The sequence below is a fragment of the Bidens hawaiensis genome, unplaced genomic scaffold (assembly GCF_021521415.1).
Source record: "Bidens hawaiensis isolate Kalapana, Puna unplaced genomic scaffold, B.hawaiensis_p1.1 tig00032532_1, whole genome shotgun sequence".
Lineage (NCBI taxonomy): Eukaryota > Viridiplantae > Streptophyta > Magnoliopsida > Asterales > Asteraceae > Bidens > Bidens hawaiensis.
The window spans coordinates 180,877-199,530 of NW_027495564.1; the positions used below are offsets into that span (position 1 = coordinate 180,877).

Here is an 18,654-nt window from a genome sequence, read left to right on the forward strand (position 1 = left end):
TTAAACCCATGCTTCACCATGTATTAAGAAAAACAACTACCATATCCAGCAATCCCACATATAGTCAAAGCTAGCAGTAGAATCTGGGAGCGTGGGATGTAGGCAAACCTTTCCTCTACCCCTAGGGATAGATAAGTTGCTTCCAGTGAGACCCCCGACTCCAAAGCAAACAACATAACAGTAAAACAAGTAGACTATAAAGTAGAAATTGAAAAATGTATAATAGTTATAGCTAAAAAAGAATAGAAATAATAGATATGTGAAATAAAAATAAAAGGGGTAGCGGCACAGCCTGTTGCCCGCTTGTCTTCTGTTTCGATGTAATCCAATAAACAATCAATAAATTTGTTTTTAGTTATGAAACAAAAAAAAATAAAAAACAAACAAATAAATAAATAAATACGATTATATAAAAATAAATAAATAATACATACTAAATAAAAAATAGATAGCATTTCTTAAAAAAAAGTAAAAACACATATCCCTAAAAGAACTCTAAACAGAACTCATCACCGATTTAAAGGGGGGAAAATTTAAAAAGAAATTAACACTGGTTTTTAAGGAATAAATAAAAAACTCAAGGCCCACATGTGGACCAATAAAATGATGCGAACTCTAAAGGTGTTTTTGATGTGTTTGATACTTTTAATAGAGTATAATTCTTTTTTTTTCTTATCAATAAACAGTTATATTACATAAAAAGGTACTAGATTTATTTTGCGCTTAATAGAAAAGATTCTTATTTAGTAATATCAATATACATATTTAAAATTTTCTTTATACTAAACAAATGGAAGACTAAACTAAATGAACGAACACTCTTAAAATCCTTAAATTTTCCGGGTTAAAGAAGAAAAAAGTTTTAGGGCCTTAAGTAAAAAGGTTTTTGGTTGTGTTTAAACAATTAAAATTTTAAATTGACTTAGTTTGTTATAATTTGGGTTGTGTAAAAAAATTTTTGTTTATAAAAAATAAGTTTAAATGAGTTGAGTAGTTCGATTTAAACATTAAAAATATTTTTTTTCAAAAAAAAAAATATATATATATATATTAAAAAATTTCGGGCCTGGTGGGGTGATCGGGTCGAGGGCCGTCGACCACCCTGCCCTCCTATCCAAGCCGACCATGTAAAGGAGGTGAGTCCATCATTCTAGTCTTCTTTTACTCATGATTTTCATATGTTCATTTGGGCTTCTATTTGCTCGTTTGAAAAGTGTCGCTTTTGTTTTCAGTGAACGAGCTGGCAGGGATTGGCGGGGTTTTGTTTTCACTGAACGGGGTTATCTGTGACTCGTGGGATGATTAAGGAGTTTTCTCCCTCATTCTAGTCTTATTTTACTCTTTGTGGTTTTCATTTGTTCGTTTAGTCTTCCGTTTGTTCGTTTGAAAAGCGTCGCTTTGGTTTCCGGTGAATGTGGCTAGCAGCAACTGGTGGTCTTTTGTTTTCACTGAAAGAGGCTATCAGGATTCAGGAACTCGTTGGATGATTGAGGAGGCGAGTTCTTCATTCTATTCTTCATTCACTCGTTGTGGTTTCCAATTGTTCTTTCGGGCTCTCTTCGTTTGAAAAGTTTCGCTTCTGTTTTCACTTAACGGGGCTAGCAGAGACTGATGGACTTTTTTTTAACCAGACAGGACTGTAAGGTACTCGTGCAATGATTAAGGAGGTGAGTCCCGTATTCTAGTCTTCCTTTTTCTTCTTGTGGTTTCCATTTGTTCATTTGAACTTCTATTTATTCGTTTGAAAAGTGTAGCTTCTGTTTTTACTGAACATGGCTAGCAGCGACCGGTGAACTTTTGTTTTCACTGAACGAGGCTGTCGGGGATTCGTGGTATGACTAAGTAGATGAATCCCTCATTCTAGCCTTCTTTTACCCGTTGTTGTTTCCATTTGTTCGTTTGAGCTTTCATTTGTTTATTTGAAAAGTGTCGTTTCTGTTTTCACTAAGTAGTGGTAACTTTGACCACTAGGATTTTGTTTTCACTGAACGGGACTATCTAGGACTCGTGAGATGATTAAGGAGGCAGGTCCCTCATTCTAGTCTATTTTTATTCGTTATGGCTGTCATTTGTTCGTTTGGGCTTCCATTTGTTCGTTTGAAAATTGTCGCTTCTGTTTTCACTTAACGGGGCTCCAAGCGACTTGTGAGCTTTTGTTTTCACTTAACGGAGTTATTTGGGACTCGTGGGATGATTAATGATGTGAGTCCCTCATTCTAGTCTTCTTTTACTCTTTGTGGTTTCCATTTGTTCATTTGAAAAGTGTCGCTTTTGTTTTCAGTGAATGGGGGCTAGCAGTGACTGGTGGTCTTTTGTTTTCACTGAATGGGGCTATCAAGAACTCGTGGGATGATTAAGTAGATGGGTCCTTCATTCTATTCTTCATTCACTCGTTGTGGTTTCCAATTGTTCTTTTGGGCTTCCATTTGTTCGTTTGAAAAGTTCCGCTTATGCTTTCAATGAATAGGGCTGACAACGACTGATGGACTTTTGTTTTCACCGAGCGTGGCTATCGGGGAATTGTGGGATGATTAAGGTGTCGAGTCCCGCATCCTAGTCTTATTTTACTCATTATGGTTTTCATTTGTTCGTTTAGACTTTCATTTGTTTATTTGAAAAGTGCAGGGCTAGCAGTGACTGACAGACTTTTGTTTTCAATAAACGGAAGGCTATCAGGGAGTCGGGGGATTATCAAGGACTAAAAGGTACTCATGTTTATAAAGTTGATTCTAACATTTTAAAAAGTATATAAAAGTTAAAATTTTGTCTTTGGATTAACTTATCTAACTTTTTAAATAAACAGGTAAGTGTTCTTTATACTATATATAAAAGCATATTAAAGTTCTATGTACAACCAAGTAAGCGTTATTAGAACCAGAAGCGACGTCTCTCTCGTTTGCTACGTGTCATGAAAGAAAGCTTTTACATCAGTCTACTACATTTGCTAATTTTAACCAAGAAGTACATAAGGCGCACTAATTTTGACCAAGTACATGAGGCGCTGCCTCAAGCCCCTGATGCATTTTCTTGATTCTAGCGTACCTTATTGTGCAATGGCAAAGTTATCTCTTTTTAACACAAACTTTTATCATCAATCTGTTTTAAGGTGTCATAGATCTTCACTCTTGTTGCTTCCATATGCTATTCTGGTTCACACTTTGTAGTTAATTGATGATAATTGTATATTGCTTAGATCACCTGAATTGTGACATTTTTCAGTTTGTCTGCTCTCATTGAGAACAAAATATTTTCAGTTCATGGTGGCCTCTCTCCGAACATCAACACATTAGATCAGGTTTGAGAGGCTAGTTTATTATTCTTTGAAACATTTTGTTTTTAGTTATTTGCTTTATTTTTATATTAAGGCAACAATTTCATATATATTCTTCTAAACATCTAAACTTTCATATATGTGTGTGCTTGTGTTCTTAAGTTTTTAAAACAAACATCATATTTACCCATTCAATAATATGTAATACACACGGTTACTTACAAAGTTCGATTTCACTGAACAAACAAAGAGCACAATATGCATTGAAATGATTCATGCCTTCATGGTAACATTGATTTCCTATTTGTTTTGCAGTGATATAGTGTTACAACTTACAAATTTAAGCAATTGAATTTGTATTATTTTAATGGAATTAGTAACTACGGTATCATTATTAGTGTTCTAAAAGAGTAAATACGATATTATGAAATTTAAAAGGAGATGTATGAAATGTTGGCTTTTAGAAGGATATGTATGAAATTATTTCATTTATCAATAACACAATTTCCTTTCTAGATTCGCACAATTGATCGAAAGCAAGAAGTACCACATGACGGTGCCATGTGCGACCTTCTGTGGTCTGATCCCGAGGACATTGTGGATGGGTGGGGTTTGAGTCCCCGTGGTGCCGGTTTCTTGTTTGGTGGCAGTGTTGTTACATCTTTTAACCACACTAATAATATTGATTACATTTGTCGCGCACACCAGTTGGTAATGGAAGGTTTTAAATGGATGTTCAACAACCAAATAGTTACAGTCTGGTCAGCTCCAAATTACTGTTACAGAGTTTTACTACCATTGTTATTTGTTTGATTAAATATAGTTTTTTCTAATCAATGGAGGTAACATGATGTGCAGGTTGGGTGAAAGTAAAACAAATAATTTTTTCAGTACCAGTTAAAGTTAGGGGTATAGCTGGGCCGAGCCTGATCTCGACTAGGCTCGAACCCCGCTTGAAAGCCTGATCTCGACTAGGCTCGAGCCCTGCTCGTTTCAAGCTTGATTTCTAAAGCTTGAGTTCCGAGTTCGGCTTGGGCTTGGCTCGTTTATTACTTTCAAGTTACTTTACCTACACTTTTAGTTATATATTATATACATTTATAATTAAAAATTATATCTATAACATTATATGTGTTATTTAATTATCTTTATCATATGTTTATCTATAGCAATATTTATTATATAAATATATAAATAATAGGCTCGCAAGCTAGCTCAAGCTCAATAAGTGAAGCTCAGGCTTGTGTAGGCTTGGCTAGATTTAAGCGTTTAGTGAGCCAATATCGAGTAGCTCATGAGCGGCTTGGCTTCTCTACACCCCTGGTTAAAACGGGCCAGGGTGGGGCGCAACTGCTTTCGTTGGGTTTATGGAGGCTTAATTGGGCCCGAGTTAGAAGACATATTTTGTGACAGATTAATTAAATGAAGACTAGTGGCAAGCCTGGCTCATATTATTTAATTATGGCCCAATATTTGTTTCTTGGGGATTAAGTTGTAAAACCTAATATGCGCTATATATATTCGTTGTACTTGTAATATCCTCATCACGAGTGAGGCAGAAAGCAATAATAAAGTATCCTGGTTGCAGCCCTGACGTAGGTCAGCAGACCGAACCACGTAAATCTCGCGTGTCATCTTCGTTTATTATTTTCTCTTGCTGTATTATTGTGTTTTTGTGTGATTTGCAATACTCGAATCCCTAACAAGTGGTATCAAGAGCTGAGGTTACGGTTACACACGGGCGAAACACGACTTGAGAGAAGTTGTTTGGGTCGAATAAGGTTTGTTATTTGGCAGCCGGCCGTTAATCTACCAAATTATTCGATCGAAGTAGTTGGTCCACACCCTCAAAGGTATTTTGACTTCATCTCCAAGAAAAGGAAAAAGGAAAGGATTTCTTGAAATTGGTTTTCTAGTTTTTTTTGTTCTTTTGTTAGCACATACACCACCATCCCAAGGTAAATCAAAAAGTCAATAAAAGCTTTTTTGTTGTGTTGAAATCATCCCAAGAAAAACAGCAGTGGCGCTTTCTTTTTTTTACTGTGAACATCGATCAAAAGCTATGAAAGCAATTTTTTTTTGCTTTGTTTTAAATCGTTCTTGATCAGAAAGAAGCTCGAGAAACAAGTTTGTGTTTCTAGTTCGTTTCAGTTTTTGATTATTGATTAGGCTTGGCGTTGGTTCGTGAGTTTGCAACGGGTTTTGATCATCGGTTTTTTCTGGCGGTTGTCGGTCAGTTTAGCCGGGTGGTTTTGTTGTGGTTGTTGGGGTTATTTTGTTTGTCCGAGATTATTTTTTTCTGACTCTGTTACCTAGATCCAAAGTCAGAAATTTTTAGTTTGAGATAATGGCTGAGAGTGGGAAACTTCAGATTGAGAAGTTTGATGGTAGAGACTTTGGTTGGTGGAAAATGCAAATGGAGGATTTGCTGGTTTAGAAGAATTTGGACATGGTATTGGGTGAAAGACCTGAGAAGATACAACCAGACGAGTGGGAAACTTTGAATAAGAAAGCCAAGGCAGTTATTAGATTGTCGTCATCAAAGGATGTTGCGTTCAACATCTTGAAGGAAACCACGGCGCGTGGAATAATGAATGAATTGTCTAATATGTACGAGAAGCCTTTGGCAGCTAATAAGGTTTTCCTGATTCGTGAACTGGTGAACACGAAGATGAAAGAAGGAAGTTCAGTTATAGTACACATCAATAACTTTTAACTCGATTTTGTCAAGACTTGGGTCAGTTAGTATCAAATTCGAGGGTGAGGTTCAGGCTCTACTACTGTTATCATCATTGCCAGATAGTTGGTCAGGGACTGTTACGGCGATTACTAGTTCTACCAGTGAGTTCACTTTTAATGTGATTCGGGATCTTATTCTAGGCGAAGACGTCAGACGAAGAAATTCAAGTGAATCATTAGGTGATTTAATGCATGTTGGCAGAGGAAGAAAAAATAACAGAGGTAGTGGGAGCGGGAACATGAAAAGAAGTCAGTCTAGGACTCGGAAGGATGTTGTATGTTGGAACTGCAACGAGGTGGGACATTTTAAGAATCAGTGTCCGAATGAAAAGAATGAAAAGAAAGAAGTCAACATAGCGGAAGAATACTCACGACGAGGCTTTAGTTCTTAGTGTTGAGGATAATGTGATTCCTGAGTCATGGATTCTGGTGCTTCATTTCATGCTACCCACAGCACTGAAGCATTGCAGAATTTGAAGGAAGGTGATTTTGGTAAGGTTAGACTGGCGAACAATGATGTTCTTGATGTTACGGGTATGGGTGACATGAATTTAGTTACTTCAGCCGGTTCATGGACCTTGAAAGATGTCAGAGTGATTCCAAGCTTAAAGAAAAAGTTGATTTCTGTTGGGCAGTTGGATGAACAGGGACATAAGGTTAAATTTGGGAACGGGTAGTGGAAAGTTGTTAAGGGAAATCTTGTCATAGCTCGAGGAAGAAAGAGGGGTTCATTGTATATGGTCAGTTTATCGTCTGAGGGAGTGACCGACCCATTCAGAAGAAGACCAAAGTCCGGTTCACAGAGTCTAGTGGCCAGAAGAAGGTTTGTTTTGCAGGAGATAAACCCAGAGCCACAGTCAGATTCAGGTTGAACGTGATAGAAGAGGTTCAGAGAAATCAGTCAGGGGTTTTGCGGCAGTGGGAGCACTGGCAGTCGACCAGTCAAAGCTTTGGCCAGAGTTACCAGACAGTGGATTAAGAGAACCGGTATTTCAGCGGTTAAAGTCTCTCCAGAAGATTACCTGCTTAATATGGAGAGTGTTGTTTGTTCTCAGGGTATTCCAGGATCCGACAATTCGTGTAAGTGGGAGCCGGTAGAGACAGAGAACGAATCAGTGGTAGTTGTAGCCAAGACTGGTGTATTGGAGCTTGGGGGAGCTTCAGCAGACCTTCAGGTTAACTGATGAGAAGGCAGATGCAACCAGGAAGACGAGGAAGATTACAAGAGGTACAGACGATCATCGGTCGGCAGTTTGAAGATTATCAAGCCTCCAAGTGGGAGATTGTTGGGTTTATGGAGGCTTAATTGGGCCCGAATTAGAAGACATATTTTGTGGCACATTAATTAAATGAAGACTAGTGGCAAGCCTGGCCTATATTATTTAATTATGGCCTAATATTAGTTTCTTGGGGATTAAGTTGTAAAACCTAATATGCTCTATATATATTCGTTGTACTTGTAATATCCTCATCACGAGTGAGGCAGAAAGCAATAATAAAGTATCCTGGTTGCAGCCCGTGGACGTAGGTCCGTTTATTATTTTCTCTTGTAGTATTATTGTGTTTTTGTGTGATTTGCAATACCCGAATCCCTAACAGCTTTTTGCTCATTTTCTAAAATTACCAGTGTGCTAATCATGATTATAAAAACAATTTATTACAGTAATGATTTAATGTCTGGACAAAATGACATCACGTTGGTATTTTATGCAAAAAAAGGCTTTTATTTTAATTGGCTGTTTGGGATGAAAAATAACCCAAATTGGTCCATTTATAAGCAAATGACTTGAAATTGCCGTCTATACTAATTAAGATTTTAATATGTGCTTCAGGTGTGGTAATGTAGCTGCCATTCTTGAGCTGGATGAGAATCTCAATAAACAGTTTCGAGTATTTAAAGCAGCTCCACAGGTTTGTTATTAAGATCCATTCCTAAATATCTTTACTAAATAAGTTATATTCTTACGAACTTATCACAATAATTTTTTTTGTAATCGCATCTTTTGCAGTTTTATTCAAGACATTAATTATATACAGACTAAATTACATAACTCGTCTTTTTGGTTTATTTGACATTAGGTTTTCATCTATAAGCTTTTGAAATTAAACCAGTCATCAGTGTAACTTTAAATACTTAAGGATGAAAACCGTAATTTCATATAAACCACAAGGATATGTTCATATGCATGCTACTCATATATAAATAACATGGGTATTTTGGTCACTTAACAAAAAGTTTAACACAAAATCCGACAGTGTTAGTTATCCGGACTGAAATTGCAAAAAACGGAAACCGTTTGCCAGGCCAAAAAATAAACATTTGGATTAAAGTGGCAATTTTGACCAAACCACAGCAACAAGAAATGAACTTTATATATATATATATATATAGACACACACACACATATTTTATATGTTATTTGTCTTTTCAGGGTTATTCAAGTCAACTCGAATTTGAATAACTTGGCCCCTATATATTGATCTTAAAGAGTGTAGTTTTGTTGGATTGAATAGATTTGGTTATTTTAAAATATAGGATTCAAGAGGAGCTCCAGCTAAAAGACCGCCGCCTGATTACTTTCTATGATAACGGATTCCATGAATTTACCAAGGTGATGACTGCATACTTAACGACGACGATATATTATGGTCATGACACCGGACAATCAAGTGGTTGATTTGCACGTTGGCTCATGGTTAGGCTGCTATAGTGGTTGCACCGCAGTTCATTACAACTATATTGGGCGCTTATTATCCTTTGGTCCCTCTTCCGCTCTAGTGGGGTTCATCGAGTTTTATGGGTGTAGTGTTTGTTAGATTGTATTGTGTAAGTAGTTTATTTGTGAATGTACTCATGTACACAAGGTGTATTTACACTATCAAACCGCCAAAAGGCGCTACAAGTTGAATTTGGTGGTACCAAAAACCTATAATTGTTCTTGTTCAAATCACCTTTTTTTATCGATATTTTTTCTTGGTGATCGAACTAATTACTCGATTAGTCTAATTGTGGTTATGTAATGTTCATGTTGTAAATGACAACGAAAATCGCAAAAATGATATTTATAGGAGTCAGATAGGTATTTTTTTCTATTATATGCGCGTTAATAAATCGTGTATCCGATTTCATTTTATACTATAATACGTAACGCATTTTTATTTATTTATTTATGCATACACATTTTCGTTTATCAAGTTTCATGTGTTTGTTATATTTTGTTATAAAAAACAAGTTAGAATTGCAAATTTCGTGATGTTTTTTTAATGAAGTATAAAGTAGAAACATATCAATCTTTCATACTAATTATGATGTTTCACATCTAACTTATCTAGAAACACCATCAAAGAGAAAAAAACCTCATCAACGTGAAAAAAAACCCATTGAGTTAGGTTTCTAATACAAGATCATAAGATCCTAAGCCTTACCATTACCCCAGAAAGCCAATATCATTTATACATGGTTTAAAAGAAAATATATAATCGCAGTAAAGGTAAATGTAAAATAAATAAGTTAAAATTAATTAATTATTTTAACACATACATAATATGAAAAATAATTGCTAATGAGCTGGTGGTGAAGTGATAATAAAGAGACTTTGTGTTCCATGTGACCCATATTTGATTCCTGCCCCAATCATCTAGTTCCGGTGGCACCCGGTGATGATGGGAGACTATGCGAGTAGGTTTTGTTCACTAGTTGTATCCTTGAACTGAACGAGTTTTATCTCACTGCACTGTCGTGCCTTCGGGCAAGTGTTCACGGGTGGGGTGCAAACGAGCCGAGCTGCTTGCGAGCTACTTGAGATCGGCTGGTTAAAAAGCTCGATCGAGCCAAATTCAATCAAGCTCGAGCCCGAGTTCGAGCTCAAGCCTAAAAGTAAGCTCGTTTAATAAATGAGCCGAGCCCGAGCTTCACTTTTCGAGCTCGAGCCGGCTCACGAGTCTAAACAAGCCTATCATTATATATTTTTTAAAGTATACATTTAATAATTATTACTTAATATATATAATGTTATGAAAAAAATAACTAAATAATATATATTATTTTATACATAAAATTATAATAGACAAAAATATATAAAAATAATTATAATTATATAGAAAATAATTGATAAATAGTAAACGAGTAGAGCCCGAGCCGAGCTTGAGCTTTGAAAATAGAGCTCGAGCTCTGTGCAAATTAAATGAGCCGAGCTCGAGCTCGAGCTCGTTTGCACCCTTATTCACGGGCGTTAACCTTAAATAAGGGTTTTCTCCTGATCAAAAGACGAGTGTATCCCGATATGATAAATTAAGCCAGTAGTTCGTCATTCAAAAAGAAAAAAAAATAATACGAAAATAATTAAAAATAACCAAAAATGTAAAAAAATATAACACCCCATATATCCCAATTTGTGGCTCCATAATAATAATAATAATAAAATAATAATAATAATATCTCTCTTCCGTTCATCCCATCCCCTGCTCGCAGTTTTCTTTTTATTTAGCCCCAAAACCCGACGACCCGCTTTTCAAACCCGATATTAAGAGGTATATTATTATTATTTAGTCTCTCTATTTCTATTTCATTTAATCTTCATTATTTTTACCTTCAAATTATTATTACATCATAAACCACTCGCTAGGGTTTCGTTCTTCGTTAACCGTCTAATGGCGTCTAATCTTCACCGTTTTTACAGGTTTTCCACCGCAAATCGAAGCTTCCTATGCAACCGATGGACGATTCGATTGTTTCGGACGGTCCGGATCGATCGGATACGAGATCCGAGAGTTTACTCGAGAAGCGGCCGTTGGAGAATGGATTTGTTGATGATTTGAGTCGTAATTCGGTTGTTTCGGACTGTCCGGATCGGTCGGTTTTTGTTGATAAATTGAGTCATAATTCGGTTGTTTCGGACTGTCCGGAGCGGTCGGTTACGAGATCCGAGAGTGAGACTTTACGCGAGAAGCAGCCGTTAGAGAACAGTGATTTTGTTGATAATTTGAGTCGTAATTCGGTTGTTTCGGACTGTCAGGATCGATTGGAGAGTTTACGCGAGAAGCGATCGTTAGAGAACGGTGATTTGGTTGATAATTTGAGTCCTAATTCGGTTGTTTCGGACTGTCAGGATCGATCAGAGAGTTTAAGCGAGAAGCGGCCGTTAGAGAACGGTGATTTGGTTGATAATTTGAGTCGTAATTCGGTTGTTTCGGACTGTCTGGATCGATCGGAGAGTTTATGTGAGAAGCGGCCGTTGGAGAATGGATTTGATGATAGTTTGAGTTGTAATTTGAGTAACAAGAAGGCGAAAACAGGTAACGATGTGAGGAGAGTGGCGGAGATAGTGTTGGTGTTGGCGACGCTTGGGAAGATGAGAGGCGGAAGGAAGCCGAGTGCGGTGGAGGCGGAGATGATGGCGGAGGCGAGGGAGAAGTTGGCAGAGGTGTGTAAGGAGTTTGCGCCGAAGGATGTGTTTCCAAGGGAGGCGTTCGGGACGGTAATTGAGGAGTTAGGGTTGAGTAGGTTGAAGGAGCAGAAGTTAGGGATTCGGTCGCAGAAGTTGTCGATTGTTGAAAGGTTGCAGGCTGCAAAGCAGAAGGTGAGGTTTAATGTTGCAGTTAGGAGTTTAATTGTTGGATTTAAGAGGTTTTTGAAGTCATTTCACCTGTTTTGATGCGTTTTAATTGATGTTAATATTATTGTGTTAGTTTTATGTGTGGATTCTGCTTATTGATGTGGATATTCATGAATTTTTGGTAGGGTAAAAATCATTAGGGTTGCTACTATGCGCGAGCTTCCTTTAAAACTTAAGACTTAACGTGTTTCTCGCCTTAATTTGATGTATGCTTATTGCCTTATTTGCTTTGATAATTCCATAGGTCATATTTTTGGTAATTTTAGAATCATTAGGGATATGCTTTTGGGACGGTTATTGCGGATCTAGGGTTGAGTAGGTTGAGGGAACAGAAGTTAGGGATTCAGTCTCAGAAGTTGTCAATTGCTGAGAGGTTGCAGGCTGCAAAGCAGAAGGTGAGGGTTTAATGCAACAGTTTATTAGTTTAATGCATTTGCAGGTTGTTAATTGTTGGATTTAGGAGGTTGTTGAAGTCGTTTTACATGTTTTGATGCATTTCATAGGCCATATTTTGGTAAGTTAAGAACGATTAGGGTTGTACTATGCGCAAGCTACCTCGAAAACATAAGAATTAACATGTTTATAGCTTATCTTTATGTATGCTTATTTACTGTGATAATTCCATAGGTCCTATTTTTGGTAAGGTAAGAATCATTAGGGATGCTTTTGGGACGTTTATTGAGGGTCTAGGGTTTAGTAGGTTGAGGGATCAGGTCAGGTCATAGAAGTTGTCTTATGCTGAGACTGTGAAACTGTGGATTGTGCTTATACTTTAGGGTTGTTGCTATGTGAGAGCTACCTTCGAAACATAAGAATTGACATGATTTTCGCATTATCTTTATATATGCTTATTTGCAGTTATAATTTCATAGGTCATATTTTTGGTAAGTGAAGAATCATTAGGTTGTTACTATGCACGAGCTACGTCTAGAACATAAGAATTAACATGTTTCTCGTCTTATCTTTATGTATGCTTATATGCAGTGAATAGTTTAGGTAAGTTTAGAATCATTAGAGATGCTTTTGGTACGTTTATTGAGGATCTAGGGTTGAGTAGGTTGAGAGATCAGAAGTTACAGATTCGGTCGCAGAAGTTGTTGATTGTCATGAGGTTTTAGACCGCAAAGCAGAAGGTGAGGGTTTGATATAGCAGTCAACGGTTTAGTTGAATTTGCAGCTTCTTAATTGTTGGATTTAGTAGGTTGTTGAAGTCATTTGGCCTGTTTTTGATACATAATTGATGTGAATATTTATGAATTGTTAAGTTTCATGTTTGGATTTCAAGTGCTGCTGTTAGTTTTATGGCTGGATTCTGCTTATACTGCTACTTTAGTCATTTTCTTGAAGACGTTGCATGCTATCTCATATATTTGGTGAGTTAGGAGTGAGCTACCTCCAAAACATAAATATTAACATGCTTATCTATTTTTCTTTAAATTTGCTTATTTTGCAGTGGTAATTCATTAATGCCATAGGTTATATCGTCATTTGGTAGTACTTTCAGAAGATTCTTTATTGTTGTTTTGATTTTAGTTTACAGACGGTTTTTCTTGCATGTTTGTTTTGCTTATGAATGCTAATCTGCTCTGCATGTTCAATTAGATGGACAAATCTGAGGTGTTTTCGCTTTATGCTAACATGTATATCAGTATATTATCCAATAGTCTACACCACCTCGGCCACAATGGGTTGCTACCATGTTAGAGCTACCTTTAAAACATTAGAGTTAACATGTTTATTGGTGTATCTGTATATTTGCTTTTTTGCACTGATAATTCCATAGGCCAAATGGTCAATTAGATGGAAAATTTTGAGGTGTTTCATATTATTTCATGTTTCGATTTTTGCTTTTTACAGGCAGTTTCCATTGCATGTTTCTTTTACTTATGAATGCTAATTTGTTTTGGATTTTCACTCAGATGGAAAAAGCTGAGGTACTTCATGGTAATATGTATACGCCACCTCCGCTGCAATCAAACTTAAGTGGGCCCACAGAAAGCCGTGGGCCTTCCAGTGTTGGTCGTATGTTTCCATCAGATAAAGCAAATCGCGCACCAGTGTCTTCTGGAACTTTCCAGAACCCTTCAAATGTGGCTCATGCTTCTGCTACCAATTCAAGAACTTTACCTTATCAGTTACCCACAAGTGAGGTAAGACCTGGGGTGTCAAGTACCTTACCTGCGTCTCGGGCTGATAGATCACATTTCAGAATAGATGGCGGAGCAAATGGTTCTTATACATCACATTCCCAAGGTACTGATTTCTTTTATTTTATTTTATAATTTTGGTGATAAATTTGACTGGAAACCCTTACAAACTAGGTGTTTTATTGTTTGGATGCTGAAAAGTTTGAATAAAACACAGCACTGCCTCAATAAATAAAAGCTTTTAGAAAAAAACTTGTTTGGTGTCAATTTTGTAAAAAAAACTGTGTCGATAACCAACTTGAAAACCGGCTTATCATTTTCTTTTATTTTTTTATATATGCAATGGGAGATTCTTCTTTCTTTTTTATTTTTAAGTTTGATTTGATGCTCTCCCTGACCCATAAATTGTCCCATGATAATGCATTTAAGATATCATTGATCATAATATCATATGACTCATTCAGTTGACTTAGTAAAGTTACCAACTTTAAAGATAAGATATATCAAGAGTAAAATGTATCAGTATTTTATATACCAATTTTGAACATGAACAGTTATTTTGGCACGCTATAAAATTGAATTTATGACTATAATTTTGGGACGGGAGAGTATCTTTTATTGCTTGCATGTTATAAACTATAATAGGAGTTTGCTTTTGCTTTATTTATATCTTCCGTTGACAATGGTGTTATAACCTAAGTTGTCTATTTCATTAACTATTAATAACATCCATCCACTAAATGCAGGAAATTTGGCTGGAGACGCAGGGAAAACTCCAGCATGGTCTATGCAGCCTCAATCTAAACCGTCTATTAAACCTGATGTTTCATCTAAACCGTTCAACACTCAAGTACCACATAATCCTACAAATATAAGTCAACACCGTATGAACTTCAGTCAACCTCCTGCTGCTGACACCCACACTGAAATCATTAAAATTGTTCACAAGTTGCTACATCCACATGCATCAGACCGCCCCACATGGACCCCACCTTCTAGGGATTACATGAACAAGCCTTTGGCTTGTCAACTCTGCAAAGTTATAATGACTGAGGTGGATACCGCACTTGTTTGTGATGCATGTGAACGAGGGTATCATCTAAAATGTTTAAATTGTAACCCTAAAGCTATCCCGCGAGGTGAATGGCAAGAATGGCATTGTGCAAAGTGTCTGACTATAAGTAATGGAAAGCCGTTACCCCCTAAATACGGCCGCGTTATGAGAAACATAAACACACCAAAATTATCTTCTAGCTCCGTCACAGTACAGCCATCTTTAGACAAGAAGGTGATGCCATCAGAGGTGAATGCAAACGGTAACTCCTTTTCACAAAGTGGTTCTGGTGGGACCACAAGTAATGATAGTAAATTGACAGAAACGCCCCATAATGAAAATCAACAATATGGAACGGGCAACTTGGTTGAAAATAGGATTTTATCTAATGTTTCTGAAACTTCTTCCAATGAGAAAACGTTAGATTCTGGTGTAAATGGTGTAACTAAGGAAGGTGAAACCGCGAAAAAAGATGAATTTTCACATGTGGTTGGTGAGCATGTGGGCCCTGCATCAAGTAGCATGAATGAAGTTGAGTGGGTTGGGGGTGCAATAAAAGAAATTGATGGGAAAACATATTACGATTCTTGCCGTGTTAATGGAAATGCATATAAAGTGAAGGATTATGCTGTTTTTAGCCATGTTGGCAATAGATATCTGCCTAATAAACTACAGGTAAGCAACTATACCGTTTTTATTCACACCGTAGTACTCTAATTCTTGAGATTTTAGCTAGTTAAAGTAGCGTTTTTTATATAATCAGTTTTATTTGACAAATACTGGTATTTAGTTTGTAAACGAATCAAAAGTTCAGTGAACCGTTTGGCGGAAAGTTCGTTTATGCACTTTCACTTAGCAAACTAACATGAACATAACTTTTTGTTTATTTAATTAAACGAACGAACATGAGCACGTCTTGTTTGTTCATTTACGTTTGTTTATGCCTATACATTTATATCCATTCATTTTAGTTCGTTCGTTTTACTGGTTCAAATATATTTATTACTAAATTAATAAGTTAGTATTAATCGTATTTGAAATTCATATTTGAAATACCCTAATGTACCTTTGAACTATTGTATGTAAAATGCCATGGTATTTTAGACTTTTAACTAGGGAATACGCTTACTTTTGGTAGGCGTTCGTTTATGTTTATGTTAACGGACGAACATGAACAAGTTAATCTGTTCATTTAAGTGTTTTGACTGTTCGTGTTCATTTTTGTTTGGTTAGAGTTAACCGAACACAAATAAGCTCCGTTCGTATTCGTTTAGCGAGTTTATAGGCCCGATGGTATTTATATAAGAACGCTTTGCTGCAGGCAATGTGGGAAGATAGCAAGACAAAAGAGAAGTGGGTTACTGCCACTCGCTGTTTTTTTCCTGATGATTTACCTCAGGGCGTTGGTCGTCCATGTTCCCCTGAAAGCAATGAGGTAATATTTTTCTAATACAATTTTGGGTACTATACGTAGAGATTTCACTTTAATCTTTTTTAAAAAATGTAAGTGATTTTCATTATCAGGTAAAAATGGTGACGTGGCATTAGTTTTCCGATGACCTATGTCACCGTCTTTACATGGTATAGAACGTCACTTATGCACGATAGTCGATAGTTCACTTATTTCAAACTCTTGTGTAATTTTCATTCTTTATTTATAAAAAAACTAAATTGTTTATGTTGCTTGTTGTAGGTGTATGAATCCAATCATGAAACCACACTAGTGGCTGGCTTGATTCATGGCCCGTGCGAAGTTCTTCCTCCGAGCAAGTTCTTTGAAGAAAGTGACCTGCGAAATCAGTTGACGTCAAAAGCTGATGAAAGCCCAAAACCACTGTTTCTTTGCATGTCTCATTTATTTTTATTTTAATCGCTCTATTAGACCGCTCAAATATATACCCTAAACATCGACACTATTTAGTGTAAAAAGAGCATATTCCATATTCTTGGAATATGCTTACACTAAGTAATTTAGGTTTACACATCTGTTTATATGAATTAAACTATTATATTTAAACAATTAATATAATCTTGGTTTTGAAAAGCGCTCTTTAAACGCACCGAAGTGCAAAGCGGCACAAAGCGATTGTCTTTTTGCTTATGCCTACACAAGGCGACAAAATCCAAAAAAACGAAGGTGCTTTTTAGGCATAAAAGTGGCACCTGAGGCTAAAAATCTATGAGATATATTAAAAAAAATTATAAAAAAACCTCGCACCTCGCCTATGAAATCAGTGCGCTTTTGCGCTTCGTGCTTTGACTTTAGACCTCGTTTCTGTTGTGCGCTTCTCGCTTTTTGGAAACCAAGATATAATAATTTTTTGCCTATTTTAGTACTTTTAGTTTTTTTAAAGTTTATTACTTTGATTAACCTAATAACAATTATAAATGAACAACAAAAAACACTAGGAAACATAATCAACATGGTAGTCATTTAAAGATCCCAACGAGATTTTGTTATCCGCTTTATAAATTAGTTTTTACTTTTTACGTTGGATATTCGATAAAAATGTAATCTTTTGAAAATATGGTATGATGAATATAGTGTTCTCAATAAAACAAATTTGTTTCTGCAGGTGGTTTTATGATGAAACAAAACGTTTATTTCGTGACGTTACCTGCTAATGTAATTCATAGGGGACCCTGCTGACCCGAAAATTTTCTTTTGACTTTAGGAGTTACTTATTTTTTAAAAGAAATATTACAGGTCTGCGTTTTTGGTTTCTTTTTTTTTCATCTATTGATTGTTATGTTTTTAAGTACATTGGTAGATATGTATCGTGTTATAAAATCATCTAACGCTCTGGAACTTGAATATTTTGTGTGCGCTTCATCTGTTGCGTGTTTAGTGTTTAGTACTTCAGTTACTGTTATGGCAAATTTAGAATTTTAGCAGCCAATAGAAATTAATTTATATTTTGTCGATTTTATTTAAGTTTCGTTTTATTATTATTATTTTTTTAATTTGTTGATGTAGGGGCGTTCTTCGGGTACGTTTTTCGGGTTTCAAAATTTTAAATCTTCACCTGAAACCCAACCCAAATCTCTCACGGGTTTTCCGGGTTCGGGTTTTTTCGGGTTCGGGTTAATTGGGTTTCGAGTATCCTAGAAATAAAAAAAAACAAATTTTTTATAAAAACAATGTTAAAATTAAAACAACATATTCTTCTTATAAAGCAAATAATCAAATAACAAATCAACATAACTTGATAAAACACTTCAAAAGAAGTGTAAAACTAACTCGAACCATAATCGTATTCAATCGGGCGTGATTTGGTTGTTCGATTAATAACAATCGATCTATGTTAGAATAACAACAATCGATTAGAGCAAGACGTTGATGACTTTTTCCACGACTTAGCCTATTATACCTAAAATTATATTTAATTTTAAAACTAAAAGTTTATTCAGGTTGACCAGAAACTTATAAATAAAACCCGAAACCCAACCCGAACCCACCCGAATTACTTCGGTTCGGGTTCGGGTTCTTCGGGTCGAGTTAGTTCGGGTCCGGTACGAGTTTTTTCGGGTTAGGTTTTGGGTAAAAATGACAGCCCTATGTTGATGTGGCATCTTCATTATTTTAGTTCAATACCGGTTTTGACTATGGGTTATTAACTGGTTCTAGCTTCTGACCCTGTCTCATCTTTTTTTGGTTTCTGAGACCGGCATTAGAGCATTCTCAATCCGTTCCCTAAAATTATATAAGGGGATTTGTAATATATGGTATGGTAATGAGTGGTTGTGAGTAGAGGAGAGAGAAAATTTATATGTGAAAATTAAATTTGGGGTTTTACTGTAGATACTGTATAATTTTTTAGTATTTTC

The 18,654-nt window shown here is 36.1% G+C and overlaps 2 protein-coding genes across 2 annotated transcripts; both read left to right on the top strand.

Annotated features, from left to right (window-relative positions):
• Positions 1-3,053: 3,053 nt before the first annotated feature.
• On the top strand, positions 3,054-8,669 carry LOC143583809 (serine/threonine-protein phosphatase PP-X isozyme 2-like). The gene is made up of 5 exons (XM_077066014.1): positions 3,054-3,160; positions 3,220-3,295; positions 3,788-4,071; positions 7,843-7,921; positions 8,547-8,669. Exons 1-5 carry the CDS (start codon positions 3,054-3,056, stop codon positions 8,595-8,597), a joined length of 597 nt encoding a protein of 198 aa, XP_076922129.1. The 3' UTR covers positions 8,598-8,669.
• Positions 8,657-17,488, top strand: LOC143583810 (uncharacterized). The gene is made up of 8 exons (XM_077066015.1): positions 8,657-8,818; positions 10,690-10,862; positions 10,932-11,589; positions 13,545-13,878; positions 14,519-15,501; positions 16,148-16,261; positions 16,520-16,674; positions 17,403-17,488. Exons 1-8 carry the CDS (start codon positions 8,657-8,659, stop codon positions 17,449-17,451), a joined length of 2,628 nt encoding a protein of 875 aa, XP_076922130.1. The 3' UTR covers positions 17,452-17,488.
• Positions 17,489-18,654: the final 1,166 nt, after the last annotated feature.